The 12,610-nt window shown below is 45.4% G+C and overlaps 1 protein-coding gene across 1 annotated transcript in view; it reads right to left on the bottom strand.

The window, feature by feature from the left end:
- The window catches only part of ADAM12 (ADAM metallopeptidase domain 12), a 286,201-nt gene that overhangs the window by 109,062 nt on the left and 164,529 nt on the right, over positions 1-12,610 (bottom strand). Inside the window, exon 5 of the mRNA XM_007936890.1 lies at positions 5,966-6,152. Within this exon, the coding sequence (XP_007935081.1) occupies positions 5,966-6,152 (187 nt within the window). The remainder of the gene's footprint in view (positions 1-5,965; positions 6,153-12,610) is intronic.

Raw genomic sequence — 12,610 nt, 5'->3', positions numbered from 1 at the left:
AGGTCACCTCCACCTCCCTCACCATGACTTGCATGGGGACACTACACACGGGTCATATTTGTATGGGACACAGCCTCTGAAGCCTGGCTCATATTCAGGCTGGCAGAATTCACAAGCAACAGGGACTGGGTTGAATGGGCTGTGTCTGACGAGCCACTGCTATTTGGGACAAATGTGCAGCACCGAGACCGAGTCCAAAAAGCCAGCGGCACAAAGGAGGTTTGGTTTTACTTGAGCACAAGACTGGAGTCCTACTGGATTTGAGAACCACTAGGAGTCCACGCCCTGAGCCTCAATAGACACCAATCGATGTGCAGGGCCCAGGGCCCAGAAACCACTGAGATGTTGCCCGTGCACCCCATCGCCAATCTCAAAGAACCAGTGAGGTGACAGAAGAACTTGACGTGGTCTCTCAGAGGGGGCATGGCAAGCTATGAAGAGAGAGGGTTTCCTTCGAGAGGAATTTAAAATGTCTACTATAATTAATGAGTTTTCAAATGGTCTGACCAGTTCCTGATATTCAACTACTGTTGGGCTCTGGATACCTTACTAGAGTCCCTGGGCAATGCAAATGGTTCACACGCTTGGCTGCTAGATGAAATGTTGGCATTTTTAGTCCATCCAGAGAGGCCTCAGAAGAAAGTCCAGGTAATTGACTTCTGAAAACATTAGCCATTGAAAACCCAGTGGAGCACAGTTCTACTCTGACCAGCATGGGGTTGCCATGAGTCAGGGGCAACTTGACAGTTATGGGTGAGATATCTTACTGCCACCACCACCACTATCACTGTGACTCCATTAAAGAAACCCTGTTGAGATCTTAAACACTCGCAAGTGGCCACCTAGATGCAATGATGGGTCTCTCCTCATTCAGAACAAAGAATGAAGAAAACCAAAGATACATGGAAACAATTAGTCCAAGCAACTAGTACACTATGTAATCCTCAGCCTATATATGACTACGAGACCAGAAGAACTAGATGGTGCCTGGCTACTGCTGTCAACCACTCAGAGGGGGATCTATGTAGGAGATTCTGGATAGAGTGGGAGAAGAATGTAGAACAAAATTCAAAATCATTAAAAAAAAAATTAACAAAAGGGGGGGGAACACCAGGTTTGCTGGTCTGATAGAGCGGATGGAACCTCTGAGACTATGGCCCCTAGCTGCCCTTCAGGTCTAGAATTGAACCCACTCCTGTGGCTTCCAGCCAAACAAAAGACAGGTATATGAGCAGAACACTTGTATTAGGTAGATATACTCACTCCTTGGAGAGATCAATCATGGGAGAATAGAAGGGCTGTGTATGCACAGGGAGACAGCTCAGGAGGCAGGAGTGCATGCGAGGGAAGGACACAGGGAAGAGGTAACTATGGGGAGGAGTGGGAAGAGAGCTGTTGCACTGTGGGAAATTGCAGTCAATGTTGTGAGACAAAGTATGTGAGAGCTGCTGTATGGAAAGTGAATTTGCTCTGTAAATTGTCACCCAAATCACAATAAAAAAAAAGAAAGAAGGAAAGCAGACATTGTATTGCACACACACACACACACAAAATAAAAATAAAAAAAGCAAGCAAGCAAGCAAAAAGAAACCCTGTTGAGAAACAAAACCAGTAAACAGCACTAGTTCCTTTCACAAGGATGCATTTGAGGAAACACAAGCCTCTGCTGTCATGGCTGCTCTGCTGGTCCTCCGTACTCAAACCAGACATTTCTCCCTACAGAAGGCATCAACTCTTACGTCCTGCATGTAATTATCAATACTAACGGTGGAGAATAACAGCAGACAACCCTCAAAGAAGGGATAGTTCAAAAGCAAGGACATTTGCCTTTGGGACGGATGATGGTATCTTCTCCAGCAGCAGGTCCAGTGCCTTCAGCTTGCAATCCTGAATGCACAGCAGGTGAGGAACAAGGAGTGGACCAGCAAGGGCCCTTCAGGCTGGAGTTACGACCTGCACGAGGGTGAACAATGCCACTCCCCGTCTCTCTGTGCCCTTCCATGGGTCGCTTGGGTCCTCAGTACAATCTAACCAATAGCCTTGTAAAAATGACAGACAACAAACGGCTCATGCTCCTCTTATAGCCCTTAGTCCAGATTTATCCCTGGCTGCTCTGTGAAGAAAAACGCAAGCATCTGCAGAAAGATTGCAGCCTACCCACCAATCTTTGCAACAGTTCATCTTCAGCGGGGACAGGAAAATTCTGGAAACAAGCAAATACAGTTGCTGAATCATATAAACAAGATGAGCTAGCAGCAGTTACATTGATTTTTCAGTATAAAATAAGGGCAGTGCAGGTGAGGCAGGTAAGTGTTGTGTAACTTGTGTATATCCCTTTCATATTTACCATATAGGGCTTGACAGTTACTGATGAAGATCAAAGACTACAGCCTTCAGTATGCATTCTACCTCAACATAAAGAAAACTAAAATCCTCACAACTGGGCCAATAAGCAATGTCACGATAAATGGAGAAAAGATTGAGGTTGTCAAGGATTTCACTTTACTTGGATCCCTCATCAACGTCCATGGAAGCCAAACTAAATTCACTGCCACTGAGTTGATTCCAATTCACAGTGACCACCCCCCTTGGGTTTCCAAGGCTGTAAATCTTTACAGAAGCTGACTGCCTCATCTTTCTTCCATGGAGCAGTTGGTGGGTTTGAACCACCCATCTTTGGGTTAGCAATCAAATGCCTTAACCACTACATGTGAAATTAAGCAATATATTTCACTGGAGAAATCTGCAGCAAAAGAACACTTCAGAGTGTTCAAAACCAAAGCTGTCACACTTTGAGGCCTGAAGTGTACCTGACCCAAGCCATGGTATTCTCAAATGCCTCACATGCATGCAAAAGCTGGACAATGAATAAGGAAGACCAAAGAAGAAGTGAAGAATTTGAAATTACAGTGTTGACGAACAATATTAACGTACCACGGGCTGCCAGAAGAATGAACAAATCTATCTCAGAAGTACGGCCAGAACGTTCCTTAAAAGTGAGGATGATAAAACCTGGCCCCACGTACTTATGTTATCAGAAGGGCACAGTCCCTGGAGAAGACATCATGCCTGGTAAAATAGAAGGTCAGTGAAAAAAGAAGACCCTCAGTGAGACGGACTCGCACAGCGGCCGCACCGACATGCTCCAATGCAGCAATGACCGTGAGGCTGGTGCATGACCAGGCAGGACTTCGTTCTGTCGTACTTGGGGTCGCTGTGAGTGGAAACCAACGTGACGGCACCTGACCACAACAACGTATTTGCCGTAGATGCGCCCCAGAACAATCTCCTATATAATTCCAATCCCCAAGCGTTCCACTCATTTGGAAATTATTTTTTGTGACATTTTCATTACACAGATGTACTTAAGCTCAAGGACATTTTCTCTTCTGTAAAAGAAACGATTTCTAGAGAGAAATATTGAGGACGGAGTTAAAGTGTACGAGACGCTTTCCCTTTTCAATTTAAAGGTTCATTTACACTTCAATGTGCATTATTAACAAAACAACATTGTTATTCAGGCTCCTGCCGTTCCAGGCAAGTCAGAATGAGTGGAAATTATGGTGCCAATCATCCTTGTAGAGGGCTCTACACTTAGCTAGAGAATTAAAATATGACCCTCAGGTAGACGCCACACTCCCACTGACAAATGAAACAGCAAAAATATTTGAGCGTCATTTAAACTGTCAGGTTCTAAATCTCGTAACATGCAGAAGTTGTATTCAACAAGGTACTTAAGACAAAGAGCCTCGGAAACCAAGTGGAAACATTATACTTGTTTATGACTGGTGAAGCGACAGCTTAATCACATCTTATCCTAGGTCTGGATTCAAAGAGTGTTTGAAGAGTAAAATAAACATGTGGTGGGACCACAGATGCTGGTCTTTGCAATTTCAACTCTAAAACCCGGGACTCTCAGATGTGTGAGGGGAGAAGGGCAGGATGTCCGACCCTCCTGTGTTGCGGAGGAGGGCATCTGCTCCCTGGAACTTGGAGAGAGATTCCCCCACCCCCACCCCGTTGCCATGAGTCGATTCCGACTCATAAAGACCCTGTAGCACAGAGTAGAACTGTCCCATAGGCTGTGAGCTTTATGGAAACGTAAAACGCAAACCAGGCCCACTGCTCCCACTGCTGTTGAGTCCATTCTGCTCGGTGTGCCTTGAGGACAGAGGAGAACTGCCCCACAGTGTTGCCAAGGCGTGAACTTCACAGACGCAGACTCTCTTGTGGGATGGGGCAGGAAAAGGAAAAAAAAAGTTACCACCACATGCCACAGAAATCTTGGGAACACAGTCAGGACTGAGTTGTGTCTCCCCAAAATATGCATGGGAATCCTAACTCTACATCTGTCTGTGCAATCCTGTTTAGAAACAGGGTCTTCTTTGTTATGTTAACAGGCCCATATCAGCACAGAGTGTGTCCTAAGCCTGATCCCTTCTGTATTATAACAACAACAGATAACCAGGCAGGGAAACCAGGAATGCCTAGGCGCCCGACAAGGAAAAAACTCACATGACTGACACCCTGATTTGGACTTCTGGCTTCTAGAACTGTGAGAAGATAAGTTTCTGTTCTCTGAAGCCACCCAGTTGTGGCTTCTTTTTTTCTGTTCCAGCAGCATTAAGGCAGTAAGAAGACACAATAACAACACGGAGAAAGATCACACGGGCAGAAGACCTGGTGTGACTCAGGAGAGTTAAAATACAACATTCTGGACAGGTTTAGAGTAGTTAAGAACAGTTTTGGGGAACAATAGCTAGCAGCAGCTTATGAGGAAAACGTTAAGAATCAGAAATAATCAATTAGGAGAGCCCCACCACCACCACCACCTCCTGACTTAAAAAAAAAAAAGATTTAGCATGAACTAAGAGAACAATACTCATGAAAAATTGGCAGTTAAGCAGAGAGATAGTCCAAGTTAGGAAAGTCAAAATGTGCTGACGGAGCACGCAGGCAGCCAGCCATCCGTAAGCACAAGGGAAACCTTATCTGTAACACGTCTTGGTTCCTTGTCAACAGAGGAGCAGCCAAGTCAGAGATGAAGAATCAGGAAATGGTGACCAATTTCCTGTCTGGAAGCACTCATTTCAGTTCAGCGCCTCTCAGTCAAAGCCCGAGGAGCTCTGGTGGTGTAGCGGTTGGCTGTCTGGCTGCATGTAGCCTTCTGGTTCGCGGTCAGATGCCTTAGGTACGCCACCACCAGACCTCCGTAACTGAAAGGTAGGTGGTCCAACCCAACCAGCAGCTCCCCAGGAGAAACATCTGGAGTCTGCTCCCACAAAGATGACAGCCTACGGTTCTATGGGGCAATTCTACTTCCTCACGTGGGGTTGCTAGGAGTTGGAATTGACTGACAGCAAACAACAACACATCAAACACCAGATAGGATGATGCTCTTGGCTAAGGAGAGCCTGCTGAGCTCTGTGCAGCCCGAGCAGCTACGTGTGGGAGAGGGTACAAGACGGGCCTGAACACCCACGTTTGTGCCCATAAAGCAAGAAGGACTCCATGGGACGAGAACTCTTTGCACTAGCAAAAGGGAAGAACCTTTATGAGTTTTTTTGCCTACTGTAAAGAGGATCCTCATTGTAACACCGCCTCGATAAAGAAGAGATCTCTAGATTGTCTCCCCCAACCCCACAAGGAGAACAAGAGCTGCCTGCCTGAGGGTAGACAGGCCCATCTCTGGGCCTAGGCCATAGTAGGTTCTCATTAAAGAGTTAGTGATGAATGCTGTCATCCTCTGACCATGACTATGCGTGGCTTTTCCCAGCGTACCTGAATACGTCAGAGGCCAGCAAGGACAGCACAAATGCCTGCATGATGTCAACTACCCCCAGACCCACTGCAAGCTTCCGCCCCCCCCCCCAACAGCATGCCGATGGCAAAAGCTCCCCAGACGTGCAAGCACCAGGTGCCCCAGAGCTTCAGCCCAGAAACGTAAAACTGGCCTTCCTCCTACCCTTCTTACCCGTGTCCTGGGGGGCGGCCCGAGCATGTGATCCGGCGTGCGGCCCGAGGCATTCCGATGAGACCCACAAGTTCCCAGGAAGCCCTTCAGGCTCTCCAGGGGGAAGAGTTTGTATCTGCTGGTTGTGTTTTCCATTGGTTCTAAGGCGTAGGTTTTATTTTCAAACATAATAAGTCCCCTATCATAAAAACATGAGGGAAAAACATTTTAAGAGCAGCTTCTTGTCCGTGGTAAAGACAACAGTTTTCAACCAGACCGAGAATGAAAGATGAAGCATCAACCAGTCTGTCGTCTCAGGTTTGAACCAGAAAGGACATTTCTGGGCCCCACGTTTGCATCGACTCTTTACAAATCTTTTGAGAAACAAACCTGAGATTTTTTCGTTTGAAACATTTTGCGGCAGACAATAGGCTGCGTTTGGCTTTATGTGGTTTTGTAACTTTCTACAGACACTGCCAGGAAGAGGAGTTGAGGGAAAGGACATTTCATTTGTTTGGAAAATAACTACATCTGAACAAGCTGATACCATTCAGAAGGAAGCTTTTCTTCTCTTTTTCCAAAGGAAAACTCCAGATCTAAATTATTTATCCTGAGTAGCCACGTTTTCCAAATATTTAGCTTTGGGACTTAAAGAAATTCTGATACGAGGATACCAGTTGCTGTGGAGTCGATGCCGTCTTGTGGGAACCCCTCCTGTCAGGTTAGAACTGTACTCCACAGAGTTTTCGGCGGCTGATTTTTGAGAAGCAGATGGCCAGCCCTTTCTTCTGAGGCACCCCTCTGCAGACTTGAACTTCTAACCTTTCGGTTAGCAGCCAAGTGGGTTAGCCTTTTCACCACCCAGAGACTCCAGATACAAGATGACAAAGTTACGCTTCTCTGTATTTTACTTATTCGTGGGAGGCATGGCCATAAAGGGTCCAAGTCAGCCCACAAGGATTAGAACTACTTCTTGGAGGCTGAGGTCTGGCCTCTGGTTCTGCCTTGGCCAAGAGTGGCGATCTCCTTATGAGAGAGAACACCCCTGGGAGACTCCTAGGTGCACTTCCGAGAAAGTGGCCCTTGGGATTCTGGCCACACTGCCACTTAGTAGCTGTGTGATCTTGACCAGGCTCCTTACCCTCTTTGAGACTTGGTTTCTCCATCTGTAAAAGGAGGCTAACGGCACCTACTTCTCAAGGATGCCATGGCATCTTGTTAAAACTTTAGTCCCGTAATGTTACCAGTCAGTGCTCAAACCACAGAAACTATTAATAAGGGCAGACACATGAATTGGGCTTCTGCTGACATGTGTATTCCACGGTCTGACTTTGTTCCCACACCACCCTGTCAGCGTGTCACACTGTTTGTTGCTAAGATGCTGGAAGCCACGCCAGGAGCATTTAAAATACCAGTAGGTCATGCATGGTACAACAGGTTTCCATGGAGCTTCCTGACCAAGACAGGCCTAGCACTCTATTTCTGAGTATTAACCATTAAAAACCCTAAGCAACACCACAGAACACTGCCCTATATATAGTCTGGAAAATAAGCCCCTAGGATGGAAGGTGTTCAAGATATATGGTGGCCATGGCCATGGACTTGAGCATACCAATTGTGAAGGAGGCAGGCATCGGACCAGATGATGTGTCACTCAGCTGTACAGAGGGATGGCGTCAACCTGACAGCAGCAAACAACAGCAACATTTTGATCCATCTGCTCACAGGAAAACTGGCCATCATGGTGTCCCGGCCTTGGTAAAAGGGGCTCACTTACGGGAAGAACAATGACTGAGCAGGACTCTGAGCTGATACCCATGTTGGGAAACAATTTTTTTTTAATGGGCATATTTTTTTTAACGGTCTAACTTGCATAGTCAGTTGGTGGCATTGGCCATGGTCCACCACACTTGTCTGGTGATCTGGAGCAGGGTAGACCGATGCCCCACCTTGCTCCCTAGAAATGAGCAGCACTGCCTAAACGGGAGTCAGCTTCTTCCAAGTGAGGGGCACTGGCCTGTGTGTGGCTCTTCATGTCTTCTTGTTATCTAGTGCTGTTACAACAGTACCATAAATGGATGTCTGTAACAAGACAATTTGCTCCCTCAAGTTTAGGCAGCTAGAACTCCACATTCAGGGCACTGGTCCTAGGGAAAGGCTCTCTCTCTCTGTTGACTCTCGGGGAAATTCCTGTCTCCTTTCAACATCTGTGGACACAGCATCCCTTGGCTATCTCCATGTGTCTGGGCATCAATCTTCTCCTCGGTCTAGGAGCTTCCCAACATAGGGACCTTAGGTCCAAAGGATGCACTCTGATCCCAGTTCTTTTTTCTTGGCGGCAGTGTTACTCGTTTAACGTCTTTTATATGTCAAAAGAGACTGACTCAAGACACAACTTAATTCTCTAGATTGTATCTTGCCTCATTGACAAGACTTCCTCTAATCCTGCCTCATTATCATCATGTTGTTGTTGTTTTTATTATGTGCCATCGAGTCGGACCTGACTCATAGAGACCCCTCCTTGGGTTTCTGAGGTGATATCTCTATGGAAGTAGATTGCCCAACCTTCCTTCTGAGAAGTGGCTGGTAGATTTGAACCGTCAGCCTTCTGGTTAGCAGTCAAGTACCTTAGGCGCTACACTACCAGAGCTCCTCATTAACATCATAGAGGTTAAGATTTATAATACACAGTTAGTGTAGTGAAAAAGGCATTTAGCTGCTAACCAGAAGGTCATCAGCAACCCACAGGCCACTCTGCAGAAAGAAGATGAGACAATCTACTTCTGTAAAGATTTACACAGCCTTGGAAACCCAATGATGGTTGCTTTGAGTTGGAATTGACTTGATGACAGTGGGTTGGTTAGTTTCTGAAGATAATTACATCAGATCACAAAATGAAGGATAACTATATAGTACTGAACATGATGGCTGAGTCAAGTAGACACACATTTTTGGGGACACAATTCAGTCTGTAACACTCTCTTTTCCAGTGTTGGACAATAAAGTACTTTAATCTAAAAGACTCTTCCTGATGTTGCAGGAAAGATTTTCTTTGGAGACACAGCAACTTGGGAAACTGTCAGCTGGCAGCTCTAAGAGTTCCCACATGTCGGGCACCTTCCACCATTTAGCAAGGTGCTCACAAGCTCTTCACCACAATAATGCTCAAAATTTTCATGCAAAATTCATCTGACTCTAAACAGACACTCCAACTCCAAACAGTGATTCCCAACATCCTTAGACTCTTCCCAGAGTAATTCACAAATCCACACAACTTTGGGAGATTCATGGACCATGGATGAGGTTCATGGACTGCACATCTAGGGCAGCAATCAGTTCTAACACAAAATTCACATGGCATCAACCCAAGGGTTTGAGCATACCTTAATTCTTAAGAAAGAGTTGATCCTGTTGAGTCCATCAGTTTTTCTCAGACACTCTGAGCCTGCTTCCAAAGGAGAGAGTTGGCAAGATGACCCTACATCATGTGTTAGTGTCATCTGTCCAGTTATTCGCTTATCCTTTGCTTAGTGATGGCTCATATTGGTGACAATGTAATCACGCTTAAATCATCAAATGGGATTGGATAAATGTTTGAATTAGTCAAATACTGATTTTGATCCCAATGAGTGAGCAAGAACACACTCATCAATTCATTAGTATTTAACTGGTTTACTCCACCTGAAGAGCTCTGGTGGTGTAGTACCTAAGGCATTTGACTGCCAACCGGAAGACTGACAGTTCAAACCCACCAGTTACTCCTCAGAAGGAAGACTGGGCAATTGACTTCCATTGAGATACCACCTCAGAAACCCAAGGAGGGGTCACTATGAGCCAGATCCAACTTGATGGCAGTTGAGTTGATTGGTTGATTGGGTTTTTGGTTTACACCACCCATCATGTGTTTTGTGTGGTGTTAGAGATGGTGGAAGACACTGAAGGTCATGTCCAGAAACGTGTAGCCTAATTGAGGAGAGACCACCGAGACACATGTAACAAAGAAACCATTCAAGAAACAAGCTCTGCCAACCAACCAACAGAACATTCAACTGCTCAGAGTTGAGAAGCCCAATGGAATGTGGAGTAACTGAAGAATTTCTGGGTATTTCCAAACCCCCAGACTGACTGAAAGTGAGTCACCCTATGTGGTTGTTCTTGTTTCCCTCCTCTTCAAACTGGTCCTTCTCCAAGAAGACAGAGAAACACAGTGGGCCATTGCTCTGGGTTCGGGTGGGAAGGGCTTATGCCTATCTCATTGAGAAGTGCTTTAAGAAGCAAAATTTAGACTTTTTGAGTTCAGAATGCATAACAGGGTTTTGCTTATCAAATCTGACTTTAAAAGCCTTAAATTAAAAAAGAAAACTGAGAAAAAAAAAATAGGCCAGCGGAAAGATGAACATGAACATATGTGGAGGGAATATACAGGGAAACTAGGAAGCTGTCTTCCTATAAAGTAAATGACCCCAACATTTCATTTTGCACTGCAATGTTTTTGGTTTGCACTGGATTTAAATACGCTGAACACCTACAGTAAAACATGTCAAGTTCTAATCATGAGAAGCCAATAACTGAAAAAGTTTTTCTACTTAATGGAAAATTTCTAGAAATTGTTCCCTAGTCATAAAAACATTCTCATATCTCCTTTTATCTTTTAAGTCATCCAGAGGCCAGATGTTAAAAAACTGGGGTGAAGGCCTTCCCTCTGTTCCACGGTACTGGCAGTCTGCAACACAGCTTAATTAAGTAATTGCTTTGGACTGCCTTGGGTATAATTAATCATTTAGCCCTAGAGATTACTGGAAACTGTGGACTCAAAAATTCAAGGATTCAGGGTTTCTGAGATGTCTAATTTTGATCTTCTCACAGCCCTTCCTGGCCCCAAACTAGATAAGCAAATGCAATTTGTTTTAAGTAGAGTGCCATGGATATTTTGTTATAAACTTGGAGCCATAAGTATCTCAGAGTTGAGACTTCAATTTGGCAGACTTTGAACATGGGCTCTGTTTCCCTTGGTCCAGTCGGAGGGTAAAGGCTTGAAGATAACCTCCCGTGGCCTGGACAAGATGGCGGCTCTGGGAACCTCCTTCTCTAGGGGGAGACAAGGAGGGTGCCACAGACACTGGAGCAGCCAAAGGTGGGGGTGGGGGTTGAGGCCAGGTTTGGGGGCAGTGAGCTGGGAGTGAGGAACAGAGAGGCAGAGAGAGTGGCTGGGGGCCACCAACAGTGTGCTTCTCCTGGGCCCTTGGCTCTGGGCCGTGCTTGCACGCTTGTCATCTGAGTGATCCTCACGCTGCTGCAGCTCTGGTCACTATCCCCACTGTTACAAAGGGGCCCCAGGCAGAGCTGGGCCTCACCCAGACTCGTATGTCCAAGGGCAGGTTCCTCAACCCCGCACTTGCCTGCCTCCTCCTCAATGCTGAGAGAAGGACAAGGGCCCGGGACAAGGACAAGATGGAGGAGGACTTAGAAAAGAGAGGGGGCAGGAGAGAGAGAGGGGTGCAGGAGAGATGGAGTGTTCTGAAAATGGACAACTGGTTTGAACTGGAGTATGTATTGGAACCTTAGCCCTGTGCCTGTGAATGTAATCCTGTTCTGGGGCAGGGTTTTCTTTTCACATTACCAAGCTCATCTCAGTGCTCTATAATCACTTCCAAGATCTAAAAGGGCAGATGAGGCATTTTGCATGAGCACAACTGTGGGACACAGATGCCACGTGAAGATCGCCAAGGAACCAAGGGACACCTGCACCTGAAGTTGGGACAAGGACCCTCGCCCAGAGCTGACAGACCAAGAGGCTTCCCCTACAGCTGGGGCCCTAAATCTAGACTTCCAGACTCCTGAACTGTGAGAAAATAAATTTCTGTTCATTAAAGCCATCCCCTTTTGCTATTTCTCTTATAGCAGCACCAAGAGACTAAGATAGTAACCTTGCTTTACAATTTTAAGAATCGAACAGGGATGTGTTAAAATTTTAAGTTGATTTTGTTAACTTTCAAAGTAAAAACTCAAGAAACTTATATTTCCTTGAGATACATTTTTATCCCTCTTAAAAATCATTTTTTAACCTCCAACTCAACGGTGCATCAGGGTGTAACACAGCTTAAGGTTGTTACTCTAATCAAGGCTTTTTTTTTTTTTTTTTTTTTTTACACTACTAAAAGGCAAAGAGGAGATTTTGGCGCGTGAATTTTGACTACCTATAATAAGGTGAAGACTAGAAAATATTGTCCTGGTGGGTTCTATGTTCTATGTTCAAATACCAATTTAATCTTCTTGGAAAAAGACCTGTGGTCTTAATATTGATCATAAGCATAATACTGATCATAAGCTGGAAATACAGCTGACATGAAATTTAATTTTAGTCTTTTTTTAAAGGAGCTCATGGGTGTTAGGGATTGAACTGCATCCCCCAAAGTATGTCCTGTCAATCCTAACCTCTGTGCCCATGGTTCTAATCCCATCAAGAATGGGTTGTCTTCCTTATGCAAATGAGGCAGGATTAGTGTCGTGTGTGTATCGAGTTGATCTCTTTTGAGACATAAAAGAGATAAAAAGCAAGTGAGCAAGCTGAGATGGGGGAAGATGAGGTAAGATCGATGCCAAGGCACATGGGGATCTCTAGGGAATCAGGAAGCAGAACTAAAGAGACAAGAACCT

The sequence above is a fragment of the Orycteropus afer genome, unplaced genomic scaffold (assembly GCF_000298275.1).
Source record: "Orycteropus afer afer isolate SDZICR_OR568_19922 unplaced genomic scaffold, OryAfe1.0 scaffold00038, whole genome shotgun sequence".
Taxonomy (NCBI): domain Eukaryota; kingdom Metazoa; phylum Chordata; class Mammalia; order Tubulidentata; family Orycteropodidae; genus Orycteropus; species Orycteropus afer.
The sequence above is the reverse complement of the archived record's forward strand: the minus strand, read 5'-3'. Positions and strand labels throughout refer to the sequence as shown.